This window comes from Blastomyces dermatitidis (genome assembly GCF_000003525.1).
Source record: "Blastomyces dermatitidis ER-3 genomic scaffold supercont1.1, whole genome shotgun sequence".
NCBI lineage: Eukaryota > Fungi > Ascomycota > Eurotiomycetes > Onygenales > Ajellomycetaceae > Blastomyces > Blastomyces dermatitidis.
Window position 1 is genome coordinate 9,002,804 of NW_025544774.1, and position 27,766 is coordinate 9,030,569.

At 48.5% G+C, this 27,766-nt stretch overlaps 7 protein-coding genes across 8 annotated transcripts; 2 read left to right on the forward strand and 5 right to left on the reverse strand.

Annotated features, from left to right (window-relative positions):
- The first annotated feature begins 717 nt into the window (after positions 1-717).
- Positions 718-3,384, forward strand: BDCG_01180 (stomatin family protein). Its single transcript, XM_045416683.1, has 3 exons — positions 718-2,054; positions 2,132-2,730; positions 2,831-3,384. The coding sequence occupies exons 1-3, from the start codon at positions 1,838-1,840 to the stop codon at positions 3,062-3,064; spliced, it is 1,050 nt and encodes a 349-aa protein (XP_045272351.1). The 5' UTR covers positions 718-1,837; the 3' UTR covers positions 3,065-3,384.
- On the reverse strand, positions 3,105-5,716 carry BDCG_01181 (26S proteasome regulatory subunit N6). Its single transcript, XM_045416684.1, has 4 exons — positions 5,663-5,716; positions 5,262-5,551; positions 4,217-5,130; positions 3,105-4,127 (listed from the first exon to the last, which is right to left on the reverse strand). Exons 2-4 carry the CDS (start codon positions 5,353-5,355, stop codon positions 3,615-3,617), a joined length of 1,521 nt encoding a protein of 506 aa, XP_045272352.1. The 5' UTR covers positions 5,356-5,551; positions 5,663-5,716; the 3' UTR covers positions 3,105-3,614.
- A 1,788-nt stretch (positions 5,717-7,504) lies between these two features.
- On the reverse strand, positions 7,505-10,548 carry BDCG_01183 (defective in Cullin neddylation protein 1). Its single transcript, XM_045416685.1, has 5 exons — positions 10,161-10,548; positions 9,950-9,993; positions 8,841-8,917; positions 8,596-8,770; positions 7,505-8,446 (listed from the first exon to the last, which is right to left on the reverse strand). The coding sequence occupies exons 1-5, from the start codon at positions 10,245-10,247 to the stop codon at positions 8,002-8,004; spliced, it is 828 nt and encodes a 275-aa protein (XP_045272353.1). The 5' UTR covers positions 10,248-10,548; the 3' UTR covers positions 7,505-8,001.
- A 117-nt stretch (positions 10,549-10,665) lies between these two features.
- On the reverse strand, positions 10,666-12,161 carry BDCG_01184 (60S ribosome subunit biogenesis protein NIP7). Its single transcript, XM_045416686.1, has 3 exons — positions 11,380-12,161; positions 11,188-11,289; positions 10,666-11,113 (listed from the first exon to the last, which is right to left on the reverse strand). The coding sequence occupies exons 1-3, from the start codon at positions 11,836-11,838 to the stop codon at positions 11,090-11,092; spliced, it is 585 nt and encodes a 194-aa protein (XP_045272354.1). The 5' UTR covers positions 11,839-12,161; the 3' UTR covers positions 10,666-11,089.
- Positions 11,466-17,720, forward strand: BDCG_01185. Of its 2 annotated transcripts, XM_045416688.1 has the most exons (3): positions 11,919-14,190; positions 14,372-17,151; positions 17,224-17,720. In XM_045416688.1, the coding sequence occupies exon 1, from the start codon at positions 12,057-12,059 to the stop codon at positions 14,148-14,150; it is 2,094 nt and encodes a 697-aa protein (XP_045279482.1). In that variant the 5' UTR covers positions 11,919-12,056; the 3' UTR covers positions 14,151-14,190; positions 14,372-17,151; positions 17,224-17,720. The 2 variants fall into 2 exon arrangements, with proteins under 2 accessions (XP_045279481.1, XP_045279482.1); XM_045416687.1 differs by having other exon boundaries at positions 11,466-17,151.
- On the reverse strand, positions 14,684-16,988 carry BDCG_01186 (uncharacterized protein; the record flags this gene model as incomplete). Its single annotated transcript, XM_045416689.1, has 2 exons — positions 14,684-15,195; positions 15,272-16,988. 2 exons carry the CDS (start codon positions 16,986-16,988, stop codon positions 14,684-14,686), a joined length of 2,229 nt encoding a protein of 742 aa, XP_045272355.1.
- A 1,639-nt stretch (positions 17,721-19,359) lies between the features above and the next one.
- BDCG_01187 (PT repeat family protein) lies at positions 19,360-25,268 on the reverse strand (the record flags this gene model as incomplete). The annotated part of the gene is made up of 2 exons (XM_045416690.1): positions 19,360-24,909; positions 24,977-25,268. The coding sequence occupies 2 exons, from the start codon at positions 25,266-25,268 to the stop codon at positions 19,370-19,372; spliced, it is 5,832 nt and encodes a 1,943-aa protein (XP_045272356.1). The 3' UTR covers positions 19,360-19,369.
- Positions 25,269-27,766: the final 2,498 nt, after the last annotated feature.

Sequence of the window (27,766 nt, forward strand, 5' to 3'; positions counted from 1 at the left end):
GTCTATGCGCTCCGCCTTCTAGAACATCTTCCGAAAATTTCATGGGCATAATCAAGCCCCTCATTCGCTGATGTATGGCGAGGTAAGATCCGTGGATTGGTTTACCATGCCTGGGTAGCCTCATATGTGGATTCAAACGCTAGGAAGTAGAGTTGTTTAATACTTTCGGCGCAATTGCGCAGCGTACCGCCGATCATGCTCCGTTACTCAGAAGGAAATGATTCTCTTCAGTTTGGCTAGGGGTGAGCTGCGCGAGTCGTTGCGAGGCGCGCAAGCCGTCTGGCAAACATTGAATGGCTCCCCGGCTTAGCCCATCATTAATGTAGGATCTAGGCGGGTTAACCAGAATTACATCCATGTTAAAATCCTCCTCTCCTCTCGGTCCACCTCTCCTTAAATTCACTTCTCATAATTGGCTTTGATCCGAAATGTGTCAGGTCACGTGATCTGGCTTACTAATCCTTCCACCATATAACTTTCCACAAGCTAGCAACCTTTCAATCCACAAGCTTTACACCTTCCACAAAATGCCCTTGCCTTGCGATAGGAAGGTTAAATATACCAGCCAACCGGTGGCCTCCGGAGACTTTGCTGAAGAGGGCTATGTCTGATCCAACTTCCAAGCCTTTGGCTAGCTCCCCGCTCATCCTATCGTAGAGGACCGGAGCGGAGGACAGGTTTGGGGTTGGGGTTGGGTGTCCAATTGTATGTTTGCTGGGGGGATGTGGCTTAGACGGACAGAAATGTGGCAGGAATTTATTATTATTGTTCTCGAACTCTGTGCACAGGTATTTTGCTGTCTGGTGTGATTGGCAGCAAAATGTAGTCTTTTGGCAAGGGTAAGTTAACTAGTTACCTAACTACTGAGGGAATATTTTTTGGTCACTTGACGCGGCTTGGGACGAGAAGCGCGCAGGGCCGGTCCCGCTAAAACGCCCCCAGGCTAGAAGGTTGCCGGGATGGGATTGCTCCACTGTGGACCACGCCCGCCGCAGTGGGATAAAAATAGTCCTTGTTAACGATCAAAATTAAACGTTCCTCCTTGCCGCTCTCAATCGGGTTTCTCTGTCGAAGCACAGCACCGACATCGAAAGGAAACGGGGCTAGATATTGCTACGCTTAATCGTTTCGAAAGGAGAGTTTGCCAGGAGTTGATCGCCTACATGCCTAGGTAGTTAGTTCCCTTTTGTCTGCCTGGCTAGGTAGGTCAGGAAACATATAAGTTAATGATCTGATTTCATGCGCTGGGAACCGGAAGGATGCAGCTACAGACGATTTTGGAGATCCCTCGTATGCTGGGCTGACGTCGAGGCGATCGGTACCCGATAATTTATAGCGCCAGAGTTGTTGTATGAAGCTTGCTCCTTGTGGTTGAATAGGGCACAGAGGTTGGAGTTAAAATGCGGAGATCGGAGGTGAGGAAAGTAAAAAGTTACTACCCCAGATGTATAAATTATGAAAGCCAGTTGCGGCTCCCGAAGCAACAACAGAACATGGTAACTTAGACGGAGGAGATCTTCTTCTCTTTAGCAAGAACCTAGACAAGCAGCAATCCCTTCTCTAAATTCTTTCGTCACCCAAGGTATCAGTTTCGCTGCGCATCCCTGGCGCTCGGTAGTTAGTAGTTTAGCAGCAGAGTAGTCTCGCAACCCCCCGTTCCAAGCTATAAAGCAGCCGGGTTCCACTTTCCAGTTACATAGTCTGCGCATCCATCCGTCCATTGCCTACAACACACTTTCCAACTCCCACCTCCAACCTCAGACCATCCATCAAAACCGAACTCATATACATCAACATAGTCTGTTGATCGCATCGATACGCGCGCATCACGTTCAAAATGTCCGCGCAAAACTGGGAGGATTCCGCTCTTCTGGCATCCAACCAAAAAGCACCAGCGCCAGTGCCACTCCCTAGCAACGTGGGTTTTCGGCCTTCAAACAATGGCGTTGTGACTGTGCAGCCAGCGCGCCTCGAGGATTTGCAGCCCAGCTATGCTCAAGTACTCAAGCATCCCGATGGCGACGCCACCGTCCACGGCTGGTATGCGTCGATGAGTAAGTTAGATATAACATCGCTTGCTATCAAATATCCCTTCTTGAAAACAGCAAACTGACATCAAACCGTTGTCCAGTCCACACTTTGGGTGAAAGCATCGGCTTCCTGGGCGCCATCCCTTGCTGCTTCTGCTGCCCCAACCCTTTCAAGCCCATTGCCCAGGGTGAAGTCGGCTTGGTGACGCGGTTCGGTCGCTTCGAACGCGCTGTCGATCCCGGTCTGGTCAAAGTTAATCCACTCAGCGAACACTTGACTACAGTCGATGTGAAGATCCAGATCGTTGAAGTTCCCCGACAAGTTTGTATGACAAAGGATAACGTCACTTTGAATCTTACATCCGTTATCTACTACCACATTACCTCCCCCCACAAGGCTGCCTTTGGAATTACAAATATCCGCCAGGCGCTTGTTGAACGGACACAGACTACCCTCCGCCATGTTGTCGGAGCACGTGTGCTACAGGATGTCATCGAACGCCGCGAGGAGCTCGCCCAATCGATCGGAGATATAATCGAGGAAGTTGCTGCGGGCTGGGGTGTCCAGGTCGAGTCCATGCTGATTAAGGATATCATCTTCAGCAATGAGCTGCAAGAATCCTTGTCAATGGCTGCGCAATCCAAGCGTATTGGTGAGAGTAAGGTTATCGCTGCTCGCGCTGAGGTGGAATCAGCTAAGGTTCGTGAATACCCGTTCTTCTGCCGTTCCCCTGCATATACGCCTATACGTTTTCTTTCTCATTATAGCTTAATTCCACTAACGTCGTTACACCCCGTAGCTCATGAGAACCGCCGCCGACATCCTCTCCTCTGCACCCGCCATGCAAATCAGATATCTGGAGACAATGCAAGCAATGGCCAAGACAGCGTCAAGTAAAGTAATTTTCTTGCCATGCCCAACCAGCCCTGGCGATTCTGGTGTATTTCGAGGGATAGATGAGGGAGGCCCATCTACCCAGCAGGTTGATCCGGTTCAACACGCAATCAACACACATGTTTTTGAGAACATTTAATTAATTGTGTAATCTGTAAATGAGTACTATTCATGAATAATGGCTGTAATCACATATCTCAAATTGGAGTATTTCTTTTCTTACTTTTTCATTTCTGTAAAAAATGAATTATAGTTGTTAAAGAATTCTTTTATAGCTATTATGCTTTCAATTTCTATTTTTATCACATTCTTCTCAAGACTCATATTCAAGATCTATACTTGCATCAAGTGGGGATACTTTAGATATATCCAACTTCATGGCTTTACTCAGTACACGTACAATTCTTATGGAGAATAAAAATTGAAAATTGAATCTTTATAGAAGGAACAATAATCCCATCTACCCATTCAAATGAAATTTCACGCCGAGCCAAAACTATCATAAAAGATTAATATAGGCTTCACATATCCATCCCCCCTTCTAATCTGAGCCTTCACAGGGTCCGGAACTAACTCGTCGCAGTGTAATCAGTGCTTCGTAGAGGTTCCTGAATTTGGGAAACCCAACCCAACTCAAAAACTCGAGTTTTCACAACAACCTTCCCTATCTCCGTTCTGCGTCTCTGGACCTACCGCCCCGGCTTCGCAAGCATATACCTCACCGCTTCCGCAGCAACAGGCGTATCCCAAGCACTGTTCGTTCCCCCGCGTCTAAACTCCGCCCCACTCCCATCCTCCCCGCCACCGCGCGTCGCTTCGCCCATAATAACTTCCAAATCCCGTTTCTGACTACTCGTCCAGCGCCTGATGAAGTTCGCCGGGTCTTGGCTCAGCGATTGGAAGAATGCGTGTCTAGCCTTGGAGTGCGTGAGTGCCTGGACAACGAGGGCGAGTTGGTCGTCGAGACTGGCAACTTGACGGAGCATGTTGGGGTAGTCTGGTGTCGTTGTGATTGCGAGCATTCTGGCGCGGAGAGGATCATCGACGGCGACTCGGATGTCATAGACCGTGGGTGTTGGGTTGGTGTGGAATTCGCGGTCGACGCGGATTGTGTAGGGGAGTTTGATGGGGTCGAGGGGAGAGGTGTGGGCGCTGGCGCTGTCGGGGATGGCGGGGAAGAACATTTTATCTCGGTTGAAGAGCTGTGGAGTTTTTTTTTTCTTGATTAGTTGACTGATTTAGGTGAGGGATATGAAGGTCAACGGAGTGGTACGACTTTGGTTTGACATACGGCTTTCAGTCGATCATCGCATCGTACTGCGCGTTTTTCTTCACTTTCTTGAAGCTCCATCGCTTTTATATACTCCCATATGCCGAGGACAATGCCGCCGCGGGCTTCCTCATCCGTATCCAGGATGGACGCTAGTTCTTTGCTTAGCTTGAAACGCTCTGGGTTCTCGTCTCTTACGAGACTGATTGTGGCATTGAGATTGACTTCCGCAGCCCGAGAAAACTCAAGAGAGTCAAAATCCGCGCTGGGGGGTAATGACACCGCACTGGAAGGTATGGCAGGTTTTGTCCAATTGATAGTCGCTAGATCTGCGACGCCAGAGGGCGCGGTTTTATCAAGTTCAACGGTGATTGACTTGAAAAAATGGGACAGGCGCTTCCGTTGTGGTAGAGAGTGTTTCTTGGTACGTTTTTTCTGCTTTTGCGGCAAGTCCTCCTCCATCGCATCTGGGTCTCTCTGGCCATTCGTCTTAGTTTGTTCGTCGTCGCTGTCGCTTCCTTCTGAATCAAAGGTATCGGGTTGGTTATCAAGCAACTTTCCTTCGATCTTGACCTTGTAACGCCCGCTCCCGTTACCGTCCTGTCCTGGTTCCCGCTGCCACGGCTGGTTTTCTACGGTATTCGAGATCCATACCCGCAACGTTCGGAATCTTTTCACGGATCTATTGACGGAATCTTGAATATCCAATCTCTTCCTCATCATCGCCGCATCCAGACGTTTCTCGACATCTCGCATATTTTTGTACTGGGTAACACCATCTCCTATGATTGACTCCTCCAACCCATCTGGAAGATTTTTGTCTGTTGGTTTCCGACTCCGTCGCAAGGCAGTATCTATAGGATTGGGGACATTGCGCTGAGCGAGCTGAGGGTTCGGAACTGCATGTTGTGCGAGAGGGACCGGCATCATGGGGCCTGGAGATTGTACACAAGGTTAATACAATATAGTTACACCCTTGCAAAAAGCAAGTGTCGCGATTCAAGGTGAAAAAATAGACTGTAGTAAGCAAACAATGCACAAAACGGGACAAGGAAAAAAAACCCACCAGGGATTGGGACACCTCGACGCGGAGTGGCAGGAGGACGATGGTGAGTGGTCGGGGGGTATCCACGGTAGTTGGGCTGCATCGCGGCGTTCATGACTTTAGTTTAGTCGGTTGCTCGGTTTTAACTAGGGCACCCAGAAGGAGCGAGGATGGCCCAGCAAATAGACGTGGACTAGTTAACGGAATTGTGGATGTTCTGCTTATCGCCCGATTTTCTGCTGAGCCTTGAACAGCGCGCGGTCGAAGCCCGGAGAAAAAGAAGCCTAACTACTCTTCTGGGTGGTTGTTTGCTTTGTTTGACGGATTAATCATCACGTGATGTAAAAGTTACCACGTTGGGTTTCAGCAAGCTCTGGGCAATCTTCAGCAACAATTAATTTTATATCACTTTCGTACGTTACCTTTGAATGAAAATAATGCCCGCCATCAAGCGTTGCGGGTTACTAGCTGCCTGCCTGCACATTAAGTTGCGCTGAATAATATTTCCTTCCGCTACTTGAATGTTTACTATGATATGTCGTCATTGGCGAATTCTCCCATATTGCCTCCAGTTATTAATGCACTGCCCCATCCCTGCCTGACGACCTTAAATGCCCTACTTTACGATGCCTTTCAAGTGACATATAAACACATTGCCATTAACCTTAGGCTCTGGAATTTTTGTTACTAGGGAATACAATACTAGCCAAAGACGAAATCAGGTCTATTTTCCTAGCGTGCACCGTGATGGATCCAGATCATAATAAAGGTCCACCACCTGCTTACGAGGACAGCGGCCCACCACGGCCTGTGGAAGCTCCTCCAGCCTATGAGACGCTCGTTTCCCATGTTCCTGGTTCCCTGGGCCAAGCGCCCAGCACCGCAGATTCAGAACAACCCACGATCCTCACAATCGATGGTAAATACGTTGTTTCATCAAAATGTCCCGACTGCCCACTCTACAGTCTCTCCCACGAGTTGGACGGTTACGAACTAGGAGCTGGCATCCTAGTAACACGGCTTGGGAAGAAAAAGCCCGATCCTAATAGCATTGCCCAGAGATATCAAATTCCCGGGAGTGATGTCTCTAGACAGGATGTATTTGCTCTCCGGGAAACAGCACAACTTCTGTCCTCCACTGGAGGTTTACTTATAGACGGACGGCAGTATCTTTCCGAAAAGCTTGGGAAGATGAACAAGTGTATGACAAGATACGGATATGGCTGGACCGCTCGCGGGGATGGCTTGCCTTCCTTGGAAGCTCGGCCAGTTCTCTCTGCGAGAAGGAGGTCAAGTGACTCGGAAGCTACTCAAGAGGCTGATGGGCAATTTTACGAATGGAGGCTGAAAGGCAAGAAAACAAGGGTAAAATCCAAGGCAGAGGACAAGGACGGTATACTCCTTGCGATCGAGACGAGGAGGCGTTGGGATACCAAAAATAAAGTGGAGATAAATAAACCAACTCTGGAGTTGAAAACAGACATTGATGCTCTGGAGAAGGCATTCCTCGACTTCTTCATTGCGGCGTGGTGTATGCATAATTGGCGGGAGGCAAAGGACATTACGAAGGAGTCCTTGACATGGGACGAGTGTAAGGACCTGTTTGCCCTACCTGCCCATATATTCTAGTTTCTGTTCGTTCATTCCGTTATGACCCGTACAGGTTGAACTGACATATTTACTGCTGAACAGTCAAGGAGCAGGCTAGAGTGACAAGAAGAAAACATGCTGAACGACGCAGAAGAAATATTGGCGGTTTCGGTGTGATTGCAGCAGGGGCTATATTTTAAACCATTATAAGGTTGGGAGAACCACGATGGTGCGTTCCTATTTGACCCAGAAATACCTCCAGAGTGTCTACGACTACGGGTTAACGGCCTTCAAGATTCATCGCGCTCCCTACCCTACCCATGATCGCAAGTTGGTTGGTTGGTAACACGACTCTCCTTCCATTCGTCTATCAGTCCCGGCCTCAAGCTAATCTTGCATTGAACACACACATTACCGCAACACTTCTGTTACATGTCCTTTAATAAGCAACATATTGATTTTCTACCCCCCTACTTTGTTCTGCTTCTCAAATCTCCTTGCTTTCTACATGTAGGTAGGTAGATGTGCAAAACAATTGCCCGCACACCTCCATTTCTTTGGCTGCGCAGTGATATCTTGCTCTTCCGCTCTATATGATACTTGATACAAGTTTTGGCATATTCAAAACCCGATGGTGCAGGTCGTCGATTTATGACAATGAAGATCTTGCTTTCCAGCTGGCTCTGAGAAAGTCACTAATCATATTCCTCCTTCCGCTATTGACCTTGACTATCTTTTGTTAATTGGTCTATGATTTACTTGATACGTGCGTTACGATCCTATGAAATATAAAAGCGCCCTTTTTACCACCCGCAATACGGAATATATACCTTGTATATATGTGTAGGTACTCAACAGTGTAACACCCGAGCCATTTCTTTCATTCTTGTCTAATTTCTGCCTGTTGATCTTTGTTTCAGAATATTTCGGCCATTTCCATCTACTTCTCCTCCCGCTTTCCTAGACGTCCCTCGGCAATGAATAATAAACGAACATGGTAGCCACCAACTTGAGCCTCGCAGTTGTCCAGATAGATATGCTACGGATCGTAAATAAAAGTCGTTCTAAATCCATTAGAAATACGCAGTCTCCTTTCCTCACCCACATACACAACACATCATGGAATGAACAGGCCATCTAGTTGGGAAAAAAAAATCACTTCCTTGGCCGCTCACTCAACCTCCATAGCCTCCGCCGCAGGCCCCTTGCCACCTCTCTTCGCCTGTACGAACCCAACAAACTCATCAATGGCACCCGGCCACGCGCCATCCTCACTCCACCAGCTAAAAGTTTCATCCTCCTTCGTCTTCCTCATAAACACTTCAACCTGTTCCCACAGATCTTTGTTGACAGGCCTCTTCCAACTTCTCTCAATAAACTCAATCCACCAATCGAGCCAGGGTGTGCTGCGTGTGTTCCAGTTGATCCCACCATTGGAGCTGGTGAAGAAGAGTCGCCATTGCTCCGTAGCGATATCGATACTGAGGTTGCGCTGGCCCGCCAGGCGGCAGATTAGGAAGGTGTAACGGTACACACGGCGGAAAACGTCGGGTTCGTTGGGGATGCGGGCGCGAAGCGATGCAGCGTGGGAAGTTTGTTTCGAGATTGTGTCGCAGCTTCGTTTGAGTTAGTAACTGCAGAAGTGGCTGTGAAATTCTTGAAAGATGTTCATAAACGAGGGAAACAAAAGGAGTAGGCGATAATAACGGAAAGAAACAGAGGAGGGATTCGGGAGAGATGATATTTGAAAAAGTGGGCAACATACTTAACATTTTTCCAACCGTCAATAAAGGGTTCTCTTGTAAATTCTCCTATGGATGGAGATCGTAGATGTTCTGCGATGGCAAGACAAACAACTTCATCTAATTGCACGTTAATGGCCTCTAAGTACTTAACCGCGCCTTCAACCCCAATGGTATCTGGGTTCTCTGCAGGGTCGTCTATCTGCATCGTCAGAAGGGCACGATTATTTTGGTATGTGGACACCTTTAGTAAAAGGTTGCAACATACCGCGATAGCTATCAAATAGTTTGTTGAGATCCGCAACCGAGGCATTAGAAGCGCTTTCTGCTGAGTTCTGATAATACCTGCGTGGAAGGAAAGTCAGCTTGCTACGGCAACCCAGTTTTAGGTCAAGGTACAAGAAATAGCAATTTAGCAAAATGGAAAGAAAGCAGACACGCAAGCCAAAATTGGTAATTGTGAAAATGAAAGGGAATCAGGGATATTGTGTGATAATCCTAGGAAGTGGATAGGGGGTATAGACGCTGGGTCAGGCAAAAAAGACTTGTATAGCATGCAATGATGGCCGCAAATCATACGTGGCCCGCACCCGCTGCGCTCGGCGAGATGGCATGTTGGCTGCTTTAGAGCCCGGAATGTTTTTATCAGTGAGCATTGAAATCCACGGGCTTAGATGCTGGGACCCTACGTCCTTTTGCTCGATTCAGGGCTTCAGTGCTGAGAGCCTTCCTTGCGGAGAGAGGGATGACGGATAGGAATAGTGTTGGAGAGCTGGAGATCAATCCGCCATCAAATATAGCTCTACCAGAAGAAATATCCGTGGTGGTGAGGGAGGGAGAAAGAAAGAAAGAAAGGGATGTGAGTAGGTGATTGCTGGCTGGAAGTTGATATGCTGGAGGCAAGATAATTTATGTGCAAAAGCGGATAAACGTTTGATTCACGGTTGTCGAGGAAAATCAATGTAGGGAAGTGTCTTCTGTTATGATTGGCCTAATGTGAAGCAGAAGGCACATTCATTTGCGGAACCAAGGTGGTATATAGAGATGCAGGTAATCCCCATGTCAGACGAGTTGGTGGCGCGGGACAAATGTTTCCCAGGAAATACCTGGGGAATGCTTTGGTAGAAGCATATTCAGTGCCTTCCTACGCCCGGGTAATTTGCTCCAGATCCCTTGTCTTAGCATGGGCAAAGAACAACCCATATTCATAAAGCGCAGTCACAGACCCAGCCATCGTGAGATATTCCACACGGTCTTATAGAGCATTGCTCTTAAAATGAATGAGAAAGGAAAAAAGGAAAAAGAAAAGAAAAGAAAAAGCACCGTTCAAATGAGGCAGATGCAAAATTAGAAAGAAGCAAAACAGATATAACCTACGCATCTACAGCACGTTCAACGTTCCATCCGTTTGTTTTGAGAAGCTAGAAATTAGATATGAAAAATCACAGAGTTAGTATACATCTTACCAATATGAAGTGCGCGTATTAATAAAATATGGATATAGTTGACTGATACATGAAATCAACCGGATACACCGTTATTAATATCAAGGTCAGTTTCAGGGATAAAAAAAAATCATTTGCCATACCTTGCCAGCAACGCTATCTCGTGCACCTGTGATGCCGATAAACTGTGCTATCATTTGTTTCTGACCCGATGAAAATAATGACGGCATCTTGAGGGACTTCAAACCCGTATCCTCCCTTATCGGTGTATGGGAGTAACGTCAACCTAGACGGTCGGTGGGTTGCAAAACGCGCGAATAAAAACTAAAGGTGGGGGCGGGGTGCAGACTTGAGCTGTATGTAAGGTAAGGTTTGTTTATAATTTGAAGACAAGAGCGTGGTGAGTTATTACTCAATATATAGAGTTTAAGAACTGTCCAGCGGTTAAGTAATATTTAGAATAGTGATGGGAATAAAAATAGCTGCTAAAGCTCGGTATCAGCCTTGTTGTATGCCGCTTTTGCTCTTTTTCTGCTGTCTCCTAACCTAACGAACCGATCTGATCCGAAGCGCGCGGCTAATGCTGGGAAGTCACGTGCACCATGTAAATTTCCATCACCATTTAGTGAAAGCAACCAGCAGCAAAACGCCAAATAGTTTCTAAAACAATTTCTGTATTGAGATAGCTACAGTATCCGTCTAGTATATTATATACTATTGATCAATCCTCTAAGTTGTCATTTAGTGTGGCAGTAGGTTGGACTCTATAGATCCCCAGGCAATTTCCAATTCAAAAAAATAAGATGACGATGGCAATGAATGCCGGGTATGAGCAGGCCACTACACATACGGAACCAAATACAGTAATAGATCGGGGACAAGTGAGACGCAGGACAAAGGCAGCAAGCAGCCTGAAAGCAACTGAAGCAAAACGTAATCGAGAGACCCTTATTCCCGCATGAAACATCTCTGAAAACCCGTGGTAGGTAGCCATTACACAATAACGCCAGACTTTTCAACAAAAGCAATGGACGAAAACAAATAAAACAAAATAAATAAGTATGGCAAATAATTATGTGGTGAAAAGTGTATCCTCCTATTCATCATGTTAGAAAACGCTCTCCGCGCAAACGGTACTATGATTTCTCCCGGAGATATCTTTCTTCTTACCTCTCTTAGGTACTCTCCTATGTCTGCTTGCCTAAATGTCGTAATTCCTGTGGGGTCTAGCCTTCGTGCTTCTGCCGTCGATCTAGCAGTCACTCCGAATCCCTATTATACAAGAAAAAGTAATGAGCAATCATCCAAGCAATGAACGACTAGTACGATATATATGCAGTATAAACCATGATAGGAACATACCAAAGGCGTATCATCCATCGAATGCACCACCACACCAGAATGTTCAGGACAGTCCTCACTCCACCGGCCAACATGCGCTTTCACAATGTTGCCCCCGTAAAGGAATGGCATCTCCCCATTCGGCTTAATCCACATCTTATACCTTGCATGTGGCGCAATCACATCTAATGCAGTGATGTGTAGTCTGAATTTGCCAGTCTTGGTGAATTTCCCGACGCAGGTACCTAACGAAAGGAGGCTCTCGCGGGGCACTGAAGTGGCCAGGTTGGCTATAGCGAGGCGCACATAGTACACTCGGGAGCCATGGAGGCGGAAGACATGGCGACCGTCTGCTGAGGGCTCGCCGCCTTCTGTGGTAGAGGAGGGGGGAGGCGCAATTAGGTTATTCAGGGAGCGGCCGGTGTAGTTTGCGAGCTTGGAGAAGAGGGTTTTGGTCTCCGTTTCTGTGAGGGCGCGCATAGCGGTAGGAGTATTCTCTTGGCAATACGCACTCTAGAGATAATGAATGGGGGGGAAACAAAAGAATAAAAGAACGATTACGTCAAGTCCGTTGTGGAGGATGCCCTGGAGCTGGAGCTATGGAGATCTTTTTCCGCAAATAAAATTTCTCTGCTAGCGTGAAGTCTTGGCATTTCTGCATCGCAAATTTATTTTTTTCTAAGAGCAACAACATCGTCATGACCGAAAACTATTTGCGACGAACAGAACTACCCATGGCACCTGTACATTCAGTCAAAAGAAGGCGGCTCAGTTCGTCTAAGGATGGCGACTCCCATACACAAGCTACGAATGTCTCCTCTATGAAGGATTTTTACAGTCGAGCTGCGGAGTGGGACCTGGAGCAAGACTACGAGCGCCGCCCACGCAAAGCCAGCAAACGAGAGAAAGAGAAAAGTCGTCTCCCGATTAAGACTGCGGAAGGAGCGATAGAGCATGTCGCGGAGCCTACTGTGGACGATGACTCGGAAAACCCATTCGATTCGGACGAAGATGATGCGGGTGAACAACCGGAGCCTGAAGTTGTTGAAAAGCCAAAGCCACATATACCTGCCAAAGTCCAGATTTTAGAGGCGAAAGAGGAATTGGCAAGGATCGCGGAACTTATAAATGAGGATCCAGAAGAACATACAGGTTTATTTAAAAGGTTGGCGGACATGGTATTGGAGACCTCGCTCCCTGCAGTGAAAAAGCTGGCATTGGCTACACAAGTGGCTGTTTATAGAGATGTGATTCCTGGCTATCGAATAAGGCCGTTAGGCGAGGAGGACACGACGACCAAGGTATCAAAGGATGTACGGAAACTTCGCAATTTTGAGCAATCGCTTCTTGCCGGGTATCAGAATGCTGTCAAGCTTTTAGCTTCGTTTGCGAAGCCGCAGAGGACTACGAAGGAGGGTGATGACGCGGAGGGATTGAAAGCTGTTGCAATCAATTGCGCCTGCAGCTTGCTTATTGCTGTGCCCCATTTCAATTTCCGGGGTGAACTACTGAAAATTCTCATCTCGCAACTTGGTCGTCGGAAGGTGGATGATAACTTTGTGAAATGTCGGGAGACGATCGAGAAGCTTTTTTCCAGCGATGAGGATGGGATCGTGTCAATGGAAGCCGTCAGCCTACTATCTAAAATGATGAAAGCCCGAGACTATCGTGTTCACGCCAGCGTATTGGATACCTTTTTGCACTTACGTCTACTCTCCGAATTCTCTCTTAAAGGTTCAAAGGATTCGATCGATAAGGAAGGCGACGACGAAACAATCAATGGGAAAAAACCGAAGATGAAGCGTGAATTTAGGACCAAAAAGGAACGAAAGCTCATGAAGGAACGAAATGCAGTCGCGAAAGACATGAAGGAAGCAGATGCCCTCGTCAGCCACGAGCAACGGGATAAGATGCAAGCAGAAACGTTAAAGCTGGTCTTCGGCACCTATTTCCGCGTCCTCAAACTCCGCAGCCCCAGCTTAATGGGTGCAGTGCTCGAAGGACTTGCTAAATACGCCCACTTAATCAACCAGGACTTCTTCGGTGACCTCCTCGAAGCTTTGAAAGAACTGATTGCGCAAGCAGACCCTTCAAACTCTTCAGAAACAGCGGATGCCTCTAACTCCAATGACGAAACTGACTTCCCCGAGGAATCCACCGCAAGAAACACAACCCGCGAGGCTCTACTCTGCTGCATAACGGCCTTCGCTCTCCTCGAGGGCCAAGATGCCAGTAAAGCTGCCTCAACCCTCCACCTCGACCTCAGCTACTTCATGACCCACCTCTATCAATCACTATACCCTCTCTCCTTACACCCAGACATCGAATACAACCCCAATAAACCCTTACACCTCCCCGACCCTTCCACTCCTGCCCCCGAAAACTCCCAAGCCAACAACAGAGTAAACTTCCAAACTCCCACAGTTCTTCTCCTCCGATGCCTCCAATCAACCCTAATCGCTAAAGGAACCAACGCGGCTCCTCCAGTCCGCCTAGCAGGCTTCACGAAACGGCTCATGACCGCTTCATTACAGCTGCCGGAGAAGTCATCGCTAGCTCTACTATCGTTATTGACTCGTGTGGCAAAGCAGCATGGGCGGAAAATTGCGCCGTTGTGGAATACTGAGGAGCGTAAGGGGGATGGTGTGTTTGATCCGTTAGCACGGACTGTTGAGGTGAGCAATGTGTTTGCGGGGAACGTGTGGGAGGGCGAGCTATTGAGGCTGCACTATTGTCCGAAGGTTAGGGAGACAGCGAAGGAGATTGAGAAAGTGGTTGCATCGGTGAAATAGTGGAAGTATATGGAGGGGGTGGGAGAGATTTTAGCAATAGGTATCATCAAGTCGTAGCCCTTTTATTTTCAGTCTCGTTTTTAACATAAATATCACATCGTCTTCGCAAAGAGAATTGTATGCTTTTGAACGTCTTCTCACATTTCTTTGTTGCAGTGCGTTGCTGATTGGTCGCAATTCTAAATGGATGTACTAACTTATTGTCGAACGCCTAAATAAAGACAAGGAAGGAGACAAAAATCTTCACAAATAAACCAGGAGGTGTTGTCCTCGAAACATCGACTTCTAGATGAGTATCAACTTAATCTTACAAAACAAATCAAACAACTAAACCAACTCCATACTCCACATAAAGCCATCTGATTAAAAGATATGGGGCCAGGGAATAACCGGAAAACAACCAAAGGATTAGGAAGACGAGTGCTCATCCCGCGATTTACTTCTGACATGGTGAGACAAAGACACAGGGGAGAAAAATGGAACCTTCATAGACCAGATCTAACCATTTCTCATCAAATAAAGCATTGAGGACATTAACTTGGTGGGCTGCGCATATTGTTGTTTCCCTGGGCATTTACCTGGTGGTACCAATTCGAAACGCCCGCCCATGGTTTATATGGGTTGTTGAACTCAGGATTAGCAGCTGGCCATTGCCCACCTGGAGGGTTGTTGCCAGGATTTTGGGTTGCTTGGAAATGGTGAAAGGTTGGCTGGGGCTGTCCCTGGCCCCATCGGGGTAGAGGTGATCCATAATTGGGGCTAAAATCACGATGTGGCATGCAGTTATGGCTTGAAGGCCCTGCTCCACCACGCATGAAGGAATGGTTGTGCCTCATGCTAGATTGACGAGGAGGAAATCGATTTTGTTGCCCAGAGGCTTGACCACGAGTAGCAGATGGACCCGGAGTGCTGGCGGCAGGATGAATGTGGGTCTGGTCTTCATAGCCGCCATGCATATGGGAATGTGTGTATGAATCAGCAGGCGTTAGTTCTTGCAGACCCATGGGTACTAGCGGTCGCTGTCCGTCAAAGTTTGGCGTCGCATCTGTGGAGTTGAAAGTCAGTAAATTTCTTTTGCACGACTCGCTATAATGCATGAAAAAAGACTTTGAGGTACTTACATTTCCCACCACCGCTGCCCCTAGCGCTGCCACGCCGACTCATTCCACCACGATAGCGTTTCCATAAGCCCCTTTTCTGATTTGGTGGTGGACCACTCCAACCACTGGTTCGTTGATGACCTTGGTCCCATGAGGCAGTTGAAGGGTTCGTCTGGGAGCGTCCCCTTCCAGTTGGGTTTCCAAAATTCTCCTTACCAACATCGCACCCCATACTTTTCCCTCTGGTGTGTGTTGTTGACGGCCCAGAAAAGCACTTATCAGAAAGGATTGTATGAGTTGAAGTCGGTGTACAAACAGAAGCATCGTTAGCCTCTTGTTCCACAGCATCAGACCACTTGAGGTCGTGACCTTCACTAGCTTTTGAATTTCTGGAGCCAATATTTGCTGTACTGTCACTGATCTTCGCCACTGTAACAGCAACAGATTCCATTGCCTCACTAAGCTCCCCCACAGCCTGGGTGATATGACTGTTGATGGTTTCTTCGTAAGCTGCCAGGTTTCTAACTCTCGCATCCTTCTCCAGCTGCAGCTCCTCTGAGAATTTTTTCAATTGAGTGTTGGTATCTTCAAGTTGCTTGTTGATTCTCATTTGCTCGATTTTAATGTCTGCCACGCTGTCGGTGAGGTCCTTGAGCTGCGAAAGTATTTCATTTTGAGGAGCTTCTCCTGACAAGATCTGTGGAACCATTTTGGGAAAGTCAATTGTAGGCTCTAGCTCCAACACGTTGGAGTTTTGGTCGGGAGAGGTCTTTGGCCCCATGCAGTGATCTTGGTGTGAGCTAATGGAAGGTGGGACAAACAAAGGCACCCTCTGACCTCTTGATATATCACGCTTGGCTGATCTCCTGCGGGGGTTTCTTCCACCTCTGGCTCTGATGATGCTTCTGCCACGGGAGAAGAAAGAACTTTGAGAGCTGGCTCCCTGGGACAGTGAACGTTGTCTAAACTCCATTGGCGTGGGTGGGCGAGGGGGTAGCTGGAGTGACGAAAGCTGAAGGTTTTGGCCGGGCAACGAGACCTCAGTGTTGTATTCACTTAGACTTCGCTTAGGAGTCACTATGCTGCTACACTCCTCAACATCTCCAATTTCGATTGACCCCTGAATACTGGAAACTTTCCTCTCAGGTACAATTACTTTGCCACTGCCTCTCGTGCCGCATGTTCCTTTGCTGGTAAGGCTTAAGTCAGGGGATCCTAGGATAATTCCCTCTAATTTAGGAATGGTCTGGCAATAATCTTCTTGACGGGTTTCCGCTGACCCTACACTAGACGCACAAGAAGAATTTTGCCGAGCGGCGGCGCGATTCCGGCCGAAACTAATTTCATCATCTCGGAGCCTGGGCGTGGAGCTCACCTTTCTCACCGCTCGAAAGGGTTGCCATGTCACCTCAGACAAGGAGGAACCTCTAGGCAGAAGCGGCGCTGAGTCGGGTCCTCTGTCTGTGGCTTCCTTCTCCTTGGGGTAATATAATTTGGGCTCTTCAGCCGCTTCCAAGGTACCCCCTCCTGGTATAACGCCTAGTGGGCTTCTTCCTGGTGGTGATGGTGATGGTGGCGTGGGCTCAGCATTTCCAAGATTGCTCGCCGGCGAATACGCGCATGGTTGGGGAAATTTGGCCGCCGTTCCATGCTTCGAGCCAGCAACATCGCCTCTCTGGGTCTTACTCTGTCCCTGTTTCGACTTCGAAATAGAGCCTCTCTTAAATCGTGGGGCCATCGTTGGGCGGCTGGTCGTTCCTAGCGGCTCTTGTATAGTGATTCAAATTTGGTGCGGTTGTTGATCCGCCATTCAAAGTCTGACACCGAAAAGGACGTATGGGCCCACGAATTCTTCTGCCTAAGAAACAGTAATGGTGTGGTGGGATATGGGTATTGTGTAGGTAAGTGGAACCTGACAAAAATGACGATATTACTTCTAAAGATGAGCGGATAAGCTAACGGATGTACAAAAGGCGTTTAAGAGTGCAGTTGGAGAAGATAAGCCACGCAGAGATGTATAGGGAACTGCAAATGGTAAATCAAGTGTCAATATGCATGGTAGTTAAATGAAAGAGGGTTCTGACAGCTTAGGAGGGTAGCCAAATGTCTCAAAGCTGAGGGTCAGGGTCCAATAAAGAGAGGGGATGTGGCTGAATGTGATGTCTGCTTCCATTTATGATGTTGATTGCTTTGCGGAGGGGATGTATAGATTTGGGTGGAAGTTCAATGCAGAGATAGAAGCTCAGGGGGAAGCATATCAAGAGGAGAAAAGCACTCACAAGTTATGAAAGGTCTTCAATATTAACAGCTTGTGATGGTCCTTATGTTCAGGATGTTATTCTTAATCTGAGTCTGTGATCTGAGATAGTAGTAAGCCAATTTATTTAACCAGAGCTATAATATGTCAAAGGATGAAGTTATTTGTGAAAGCAAGCTCAGGGGTGATAGGGGTAAGAGAAAATGATCTGTGCTGAACAGTAAGACTCTTAGTGCTATTTAAGCGAGGTGTTCCTGTTAACTCAACAGACAGGAACCTACCTTGAGGGATTCTTTACCCTATTTCTATACCTCTTTCGGGGTATGCCTTGTTCCTTGTTCAGTGGCCCTTTGCTTTGTTTCTAGCTTGCAGGTCAGGGTAAAAGTATGAGTCAGAATCAACCAGCAATGATCTTGATTGTTCCCTTGCCTTTGTGCATGCCTTTACTCTATCCTTTCACTCAGAAACTCCCAGCGATAGGGTACTAATGCCAACCATTAGTTTGTACATGTCGAAGCCAAGTGCATTCGCGTATCAAAGGAGAACTGGGGTTGGCGTCTAGTGTGTCTGCTAAGGTCAGAAGAATATGGCCTGATGGTATACACGACAGATAATGAGGCGTAGAGTAAATAAACGGAAAGATCGAAGCTGTTAAGACGTAGTTGTAGCAGGGGCCATGTCCCAGCCTTTTAGTGGTGAAATGGAGTTGTTATAGGCATAATCATATAGAAAACACAATGGAGTGTCCAAGAAACAAACCAAAAAATGGGTGAAACATATTGTGAGATTTCTGTTTCCAAAATACTTAGATTGCTGAAACATACGGGACGTATAGGAGGCCGAGGGATGAGGCCTCAACGTAGCGGCGTATCACTATAATAAGGATCATGCTATCCCTCAAGGACTCTTTCGGAAGTCGGCTCGCCGCGCCCCAAAATTAAATACGCATGCAAACCTAAACAAATCTCATTTGAGAATATATCTGACGAGGAACGATGAACGGGTTGTTGGACAATCTCGTTGGAAGGGCGAGGGTAAGAGCGATTATTTGTCCTCGTAGTGGGATTCAAGGCATTCAGTACGCAGGCATGTTTGCTGACATTCCACACAAGGGTGAACGACACAATTTGCAGGGATCGAAATAAGACAAACATCACACTTATCATGTTCATCATATAGACAACAGTGTAGAAGGACTAGGGTATGCATAATAGCAAATTCAAGCTCTTAATCGCCAAAATATGTCGAAGCAAGAGCTGCGCAAATAAGAGCGCCAAAATGCGGACAACAAATTTATAATAATATGCAGCGAAGTCGTCAACGAAACGTTCAAAAAGCGTTTCACCACTCTAGTTATATGGAACCAAATTGGCGTGCACCCCAAATCAAAAAAAATTGTGACGAGCCAAATTCAAATTAGATGAGTGAAGATGATGAAACGCTCAAAAGATACTCGGCGATATAGGAGGATAATGCACGCCAGTAGAACGCTAAGAGGATCGCGATGAGAGTAGGAACAATCGTGACAGTGACAGTGACCAAGAGTGTCCTGAAGCTGGTCAGCATGACCAAATGTTGGATTCGAAGAAAAAATGAAAATGGATATCAAATTGAATCAGGTCAGGTTACAAGTAGATAAAACGGAATAATAGGTACACACATAGGAAATAAAGAGAAATTCACATAGGAAATGGAGGGGAGGGGGGAGGGAAGATAAAAGTATTAGAGGGATAGGCGGAGCGGAGAGGATGATGACTGGTGAAGGGGCTAGTGGCCGGGGGTATGTATCACACCAAAAGAAACCAATGGGAAAAGAGAAAAAATAGGAAACCGAAGAAAAGAATTCCTAGAAAATATTTCTCTTACTGGCGGGGGGTATCGCGACGGCCGCGGCGGAAAACTGAAAAGAAGCCGCCGAAGAAACTAGTGAAAATCGCGTGCCAGAGTGCTTTGAAGAAGTTTTCTCTCTTGTGGATTGTGATCGATGTGGCGGACAGCTCTCCCGCTGTTGGGGGGCGCGACCCGTCAGTTCCTCCTGATCCTGCTGGCTTCGTTGCAGCAAGCGCTGGTGATAGTTCCGTAGTCGTAGTCGTCGGATCTGCTGTGGCAGACTCACTTGGCTTGGAGGCTGGTTCGGGTTCAGTCGACTCCAAAGGAATTGGCTCAGCTTCGCTAGCGGCAGTTGGCACAGGAGCTTCAACGTCAGGTTTCTTCGTGGAACGTTCTGCTACAGATTGTTTGGCTGGCTCGACAGGCTCTGTTGCCTTAGCTAATGGTTCTTCCTGCGCTTTGGCGGGAGTAAAACCTCTCTCAGCTGCATCCACGTCTGCTTCTGGAACCGGTGCGGGCTTGTTGCCGTTGACCACTGCCTTGTCTGTGTCGCCCTTGGCGCTAGGCATATCCTTGTCCGAAGGAGTTGCTTCCGGAACACTCGATGATGGTGCTTCCACAGCAGAGGCTACTACTTCTGCCGGAGCTTCTCCGATTAGCGACGAAATATCTTTGTCAGCTACAGGTTCTTTGGAATTTGAAACTAGTTGGGTGACGCCAGCCCCAACAACCGCAGTTGCTAGGGCTGCTGCTGCCACCTTCGCCGCTGCCGGTTCCTCTACAGGCTCCTGTGGTACATCTTCCAGTGGTGTTTTGGATGTGATACCGTTTACCTCAACGCGTGGTTCTTCACTTGGGGCATCGGCGACCTCCAGCTCAGGTTTAGCCTGTGTCTCGGGGGGCGCCTCCTTGACGGGCGCCTGGTTGTCATCAGCCATGACTGGCTCACTCGTAGAACCTTCTATGGGCGTTTCGATGAGCGGATAATCAGAAGTATTTAGCGAAGCTGGCTGCACAATTTCGACCGCGATTTCCTTTGGAACTTCGGGTTCCTGAGATTCCGGCTCCCTTACTTCATCGGGCGAAGGCGCAGCGGGCGCGTCCTTTGATTTGGAAGATTCTTCTAGCTCGTCAGCCACTATCTCAGCAGCAGACTGTCCAAGGGCAGCAGTTCCCGTAGGAGGCTCAAGACCATCCTCTTTCCCAGCAGGTTTAACAGAGGATATTTCGACGTGTTCAGATTTTTCTGGAACTTCAAGATCTTTAGAAGCAGGAGCATCTGTCTCGGTTGCTACAGCAACAGCAGTGGTAGGTTCAGCGACAACTTCCGGCCCATGTTCAGTGACTGGTTCGCTGGCGAGGATGGTTTCGGAAACTAGTTCAGCGGATGGCGTGATTTCGGGATCAGTGCTTGATTTTTCGGCTGTTGGCTCCGGAATGTCATGAGCAATTTCAGAAAGAGCATCTGCCTGTTGAGGTAGCTCAGAGGGCGTAGCGGAAGTTACGGCAGGTTGTTCACTTTCTACCGCCTCCTGCTCCACATTCTCGGGTTCCACAGCAGTTTCAGTCACTTCATTTGGCTCGTTCGTTTCTGGCTCGGTCACAGCGGCAGCAGCTTCAGCAGGGGCAACTTCGGGTTCGTCGGGAGTCGGACCGTCTGGTTGCTCCGCTGCGATCGGTTCGGGGTCAGAGATAGGTTCGTCTGCGATGACAGGTTTAGCAACATCCTCAACGCGTTCTTCAGTCACTGGTAGCTCTGGAGTAACTGTATCTGGCTGCGCATTTTTTGAATCGGCGAGATTGTCATTTGTAGCCACCTCTTCTCCCGCATTGTCAGGGACGGCATCATCGGTAGCTTTCGAGGCTTCAGGTCCCTCCGTGGGTGTGGGAATCTCAGGAGTTTCCTCAGGCTCTTGGGCTGGAGCAAGAGCCTCTGCGGCCTTTGAATCATCAATAGTAGTAGGCTCCGACGCGGGATTGGTGACATCAGCCTCACGGGCTTCTAATGTCTCTGGTTCCTGTGCACTAGCAGGTGTGTCGACATTTTCCTCGGCAACAGGAGTAACTTCTTCAGGCACGTTAGACTCAAGCGGAGTGCTGGTAGTAATGTCCGCTTCCGCCTCTTCTGGTACAGCAGGAGCAACAGAGGTCTCAGATGCATTGGGAGCATCCACCGGTGTGGTTTCAGGAGTAGGAGCAATAGGATTATCTTCTGATTCGATCACTTCCTGTTCCTCTTCAGACGCTGTAGATTCAAGTTCTACCGCAGCCGCTTCTACAGTTTTCTGAGAGTCGGGAGCAGTTGAATCTACCTCTGTTTCAGCTGTGGGTTCGACAATAGCCTCATCGGCAACTAGCAAGGCCTCGGGTGCTGTCGGTTCTGCTGAAACTTCAGGAGCATCCAATGATGTGGCCTCCGCAATCGGCTCCGGTTCGGTAACAACATTGTTAATGGCTTCTGAGGCTTCTGGTTTTACTGATTCTGCTGGGGCTTCAGCAATTCCAGAGACGGACGCCCCAGAAGCAAGTTCAGGCTCGGATTTAGCAGGTTGAGTTGCAGTATCGTCAGCATTAACCGAAGTTTCAGTGTGTGGTGGCTCCTCCGGGGCCTGGGCGGTGTCTAGAGTTGCAGTCGCAGCGACAGGTTCAGGTTCCTGTTCTGCTGTGGCATCTTCGGCGGGTTCCAAGACTTCGGGCTCCTTCGGATCCTCCGGGGCATCGGGGGTTTCGACGGTTTCAGTTTCTGTTACCGGCTCGGCATCAGCAGGTTCAGCAGGTTCAGCAATATCTGCTGCCTCAGAGGCAACATCGTAGACAGGCTGCACTGTTTCAGACTCCATTGTTTTCACTGAGGCCTCAGGAGCTTCGGGGGTCGTTAGTTCAGGCTCAGCAGGTTCGACAGGTTCGGCAGGCTTGGCAGGTTCGGCAAGTTCAGCGGGGTCAGAGACAGTATCATCGCTAGCTTTTGTTTTGTCGGGCTGTGCTGTTTCTACTGGAGCATTGAGGCCACCAGAACTGGTCGTCTGTAAAGCGGGCTCGGGTTCCAGAACTAGGTCATCCATGGGTTTCGAGGTCTCGGGTTCTGTTGGCTGCACTCCTGCTTCAGCTACATCAATAGTAGGGGGCTCGCCTTGGGCAGGATCAGCAGGCTTGGGCTCAGGATCTTCCGAAAGCTCAGTGGCTGTTTGTTCTTCAACAGTAGAAGATTCACCGGCAACGATAGGAGCAACATCGGGTGTGGAATCCTCTGTTGGATCCGCATTGTCGATAGACTTAGAAGCTTCCTGCTCCACTAGTTTCTCTGGAGTGTGGTCGTCGACCACTTCAGTTTCAGGCACCGGCGCAGAGGATTCTACTTCTGCTACATCCACAGCTGGTTCAGAGGTTTCTGGTTCATCAGTCACGGCAGCTGGAGTCTCTACAGGAGCAACTGGTTCAACTGGCTTTTCGCCAGAGTCAACCTCTGTCTCAGGCACTGTATCCTCAGCGGGTTCGGGAGCCTCAGGCTCCTTAATTGCCACTGGCGTGTCAGGCTCTGCAGTTGATGAAGCATCTGATTGGGATGCTGGTTCGGGTTCCGCAACGATATCGTCCTGAGGTTCTGTCACTACTGGCTCCTCGGCAGGTTTAGGAGCCACCGATTCATCAGCGACTACAGCAGCATCCAACTCTTCAGGCTTAGATGAATCATCCTGTTTCTCGACTGATTCTGGTTCCAGAATGACAGCCTCTTCGGGTTTGGATGCTTGTGGCTCCTCTGTCTCAGTGGTCACTGGAACTTCAGGGGTACTAGTAACCTCCTGCCCAGGTGTAGCCTCAGAGACCACCGGGGTATCAGGATAGGCAGTGGCAGGCTCTGCAGCTGAAGCTTCCTCAATGATGGGAGTATCACCAGTGCCATCGTCGACGGATTTTGCAGCTACATCTTCAATCACAGGTTTGGATGACTCTGATTTTGATTCCTTAGGAACGTCAGTCGCAAGGGACAGCGGTTCTTCGGCCTTTTGTTGTTCCAGGTCCGCGCTATCTTCGGTTGGTTGGGTCGGGATGACGTCATCCGCAGCTGCCTCGGCAATTGGCTCTGCAACTTCCACAGTTGTTTCGCCTGTCTCAACCATTTCCCCCTTGTCAGCTTGAGCTTCCTGTGACTCAGCACCATCGGCAATGTTCTCAGCCTGAGAGTCCTCCTCTTTCGAGGCCAATTGCTCGGATTCCGGAGATGTTGTTTCCACGGGGGCTGGCACAACTGGCTCCTCGGTCTTGTTTTCAGAAATGGTATCAGGTGTGGTATCCGGCTCAGCAATGCCCGCCTTTGATGTTGTCTCTGGAAGTTGTTGGATTGAGGGTTTGTCCTCCACTTGTTCGTCGTCTGCCATTTCTTTCTTGTCGTCTCCATTCATCAAAGGTATTTCCTCCGCTACTACGACCTCGGCGTGGGATGGTTCGGGGTCGGCAGGGGTGTCAACGGTGGTGGAGGGTTCGACAGACTGGGCAGGTTCGGTAGGAACAGGTTCCATTGGTTCTTCCGGCTCTTTCGCAGGGGGTAGAGCCGAATCAGGAACCTCATCACTCGTTGACATGTCTGGTTCGACAGACGGTTCGACGGTTTTCTGTTCTGCCTCTTGAGGCTCAATATCCGATGTAGCCTCTGTTTGTTGGCTATTCTCCTTAGCAGGTTCGTCTTTGGCAATCGCAAGAGGCTTTTCTACCTCTGGAGCATTCTCCTCAACTGCAGATTCGGTCACCACTTCCTGCAATGTAGGTTCAGGCGTTTCGGTGGGTTCAGGTGCTGGTGAAGGGTCATCGCTACCGGTACCTTTATCGGCTACTAGCTCCGTTTCCATGGGTTCCGCAGTGGTGTCAGCATCCGAGGCTGTGGGGCCATCCTTCTCTGCGGGTTCAGTAGCTTGACCTCCGTTATTCTCCATTTGCGGGTGCTCAGGCTCATTCTCAAGTATTGACTTCTCATTGACCTCGGGTTCAGATGTGGGATCAGTTACAGGCTCGTGTGGCTTTTCGACAGGGGCTTCGCAAACCTCTAGGACAGGTTTCGGTGAAGTTTCAGCTCTTGACCCATCGATTTTTGCAGTAGTTGGGGAATCATCGACGATCTCTGTATCTTGAGCTGGTGTTGTCGGTTGGCCATGATCCGCCACCACCTTTTCTGGTGCTACGTTCTCGGTCGTGGGAGTTTCGGAGGCATCAGTTTTCGGTACATCGGGTTTTATGGTGGTATCGGCAAGGGAGGGTTCATCGTCAGGTTTATTGCCAACTATTTCCAGTTTCCCTAAAGATTCAGCCGGCGCTTCGTCGTCTTTAATGTCCTTCACATCTTCTCCCACGACAGCAATACTAGGGGATGGTTCAACGGATGCGTCATTGGGTTTCTTAGCATCAGAAATGTTTTCCCCCTCAGCTAATTCCACCTCCTCAGCTTTCCCTGCATCTGGAGCAACACCTTCATTAGATACCTCCTCTGCATCCTCCTTCTCAGGAGAATCGGTGGGCTTCTTGGTAGCTGTGACGGGTTCCACTACCAGAACGTTGTTTTCGTTCCCCTCATTGTCCACAGCTACAAGCGTTATAAATCAGCATGTGTCATAGTAAGTTTCGTTAAACCACTCGAGCTGATTGCTTACCACTTTCGACATCCTTGTCATAGAACCAGGCGCCCTCCAATCCTTCCCGAAATTTATAATGGTGCTTGCCTAGTGCCACCTCGAATGACTTTGAGAATTCGTATTGGGTGTCTGGAACATGGCCATTGGTCTGCTCAGTAGTATCCTGACTTGCTGATGGAGGGAGAGGCTTCACATCGAGCTCAACCGGTTCCCAAGCGGGCTCAGTGAAGGAGGCAGCAAGGAAAATGGCGGGAGACTTGCTCGACCGGCGAATGGCAACATTGATAGTACTCCGGGTATCATCTGCCATAATGGGTGGTTCGTTAAGTCGTTAGTGGTCGTGACGGTTCCAAAGAGAAAGAGCAGCAGAACAAAAAAAACAAGCAGCAGGTTTCGGATATCACAAGGCTTTCGTTCGTTTCGGTCGGGTATAGATAGGCTGGCAAAGGATGAACAGGTTTTTTGCACGACGACGTATAACGGATATTCTGTACAGCGGCAATCGATCTTAATGTTACAGGGAATACAAAGAGCAATGCCACCAAGAAACCTGTACAGAAGATAAGGTAACCAAGATGGAAAAAAAAAAAACCACTCAATAGACAAACAGGTAAGTTTGGTAGGAAAAACACAAGGAAAAACCACAGAGAAGAGAGGAATGGGAGAGGGGATGAATTGTATGTATTCTTTTTTTTTTCCAGTTGGAACACCAACGGCAGTTGGTGGGATGTTTCGTTCTTGAGACTGTGGGCGGGGGAGGGATGAGGGGAAGGTGAACAGAGACGGAGAAGAAGAAGTAAGCAGTAAAAGAGGGATGAGGTGTAGGATAGTTGAAGGTTGTATTGATAGATCTATCTACAGGAACATATTATAGTGGTGGGTCACGTGATCTAGTGGGATCGCTAACCGCAACGGCCGTAAGGGCCAACACCCCCCCTCGAGATAACAAGAATCACATACAAAAACACCCAAACCACCAAGATAGTCTGTCAAAACCAAATACAAATGTAAAATTAAACATTCCCAACTTTTATGCCTGTAAGACCTAGCAAAACCATGAATCGCGCAAATGCCACATTGCCTAGGGGTTTAGTGAGTCCATCCGCCGCCATCTGAGCGGTGGGAACGTATTCTAAATCAATGACCCCCTGATTCAACTGCCAACGCGAAAAATGGAAACGCGTGTCAATGTGTTTGCTTCGGGCCGTAATGGCTGCCACCTTTGTGAGATCTATGGCACCCTTATTATCGGCGAGGATCCGTATCGGAGATGTAGTGATGAAGCCAAGCTCAATCATGAGGTTCCGGATCCATGTTGCCTCGCGGACCGCCTCACTAAGAGCCACATATTCGGCCTCATTGGAACTTAGAGATACACAAGGTTGCTTCGCCGAACGCCATGAAATCGGGCCGCCTGCGAGCTTAAAAACGTAGCCGGATGTTGATTTCCTATCACCATTCAAGGGGCCGGCCCAATCGGAATCCGAGTAGCCGAAGGGTAGGTAGGAATCATCGGGGAAATCAGGGGTAATGGAAAGATCGGTAGGAACGGACCCCTCATACGGGCCGCGTCCGTAGAAAATGCCCAGATCCATGGTCCCTTTCAAATAACGTATGACGTGTAATAGGGCCTTCCAACATTGAGGTGTTGGATCAACGTTCCGTTGAGCGAGTAGTGAGGCAGCGCGAGCGATATCAGGACGTGTTTTGACTGCGAGATATTGCAAGCAACCCACACCATGTTGGTATCGCTGAATTGTGAAACCAGCCTCTTTCTCAGGTATAGGGGAATCGTCAATGCGAAATCCATCCTCCATAGGTGTCCTGGCGACAGCTGCATCATCAAGGTAGAAATCTTCAACAAGGCACTTGATATATTGACAATGTGTCAAACCAATTCCCTTGTCTGAACAATTGACCTCCATACCCAAATACTTGGTTGGCTGGCGTAGATCCTTGACTTCCAATTTCTCACTGAGCATACTCACTAGCCAATCAGCATTCTCAGGAGCCTCGGATATGATGTTGAGATCGTCAACGTAGATCGTCATATAGAGGTGACGTCTGGATGTATGATACCAGAGTGCCGGATCATGGGCGCTGACTGTAAATCCAAGATCGCTCAACAGAGCTGTCAAGTAATCATACCAGATCTTCGCCGCAGGGTCCAGGCCGTATAAACTACCCTCAACCGCGCAGACAAGCGTTTTCGGCGAACCTGCCTCAAATCCGGTGGGTTGCCTCATATAGACCTTCTTAGTGAGGCGCCCATGAAGATATGCCATCACTATATCCACTTGACGGAGTGTCCAACCGCGTAGTGCTGCTATTGCAAAAAGAATACGATTAGCAGTATCAGTGATGACAGGAGCGTAGGTCTCTTCTCTAGAACCCTTCTTAAGCCAGTTACCACAAATCACCCAACGCGATTTTCTAAGAATACCATCAGGATCGGCATTCGGGTCCGCGGGCCTATCTTTCTCAAGGAACACCCAACGGCCCGGAGCAATCGGTTCACCCCTCGGGACGTCAGATCTAGGGATCAAACTCCATGTATTGCGTCTCTCCAGGTCGGTAATCTCGCGTTGCATGGACTTCTTCCAATAATCTCCTACCCCCCCTGGCCGAGATGTGGCATCCTTGTAGGACTTCGGGAGGTTGCCTGTAATGGGGCTTGGAGTGTAAGTAGCCAGCGATTTCGCGGGCCGCAACCATGTAGAATTCGGATCATCAATGTCGGGAGCATCTTCATCATCAACCAGATGAATATCAGGTTCCGGTTCGCCGGCATTATTAATGGGTGCCACA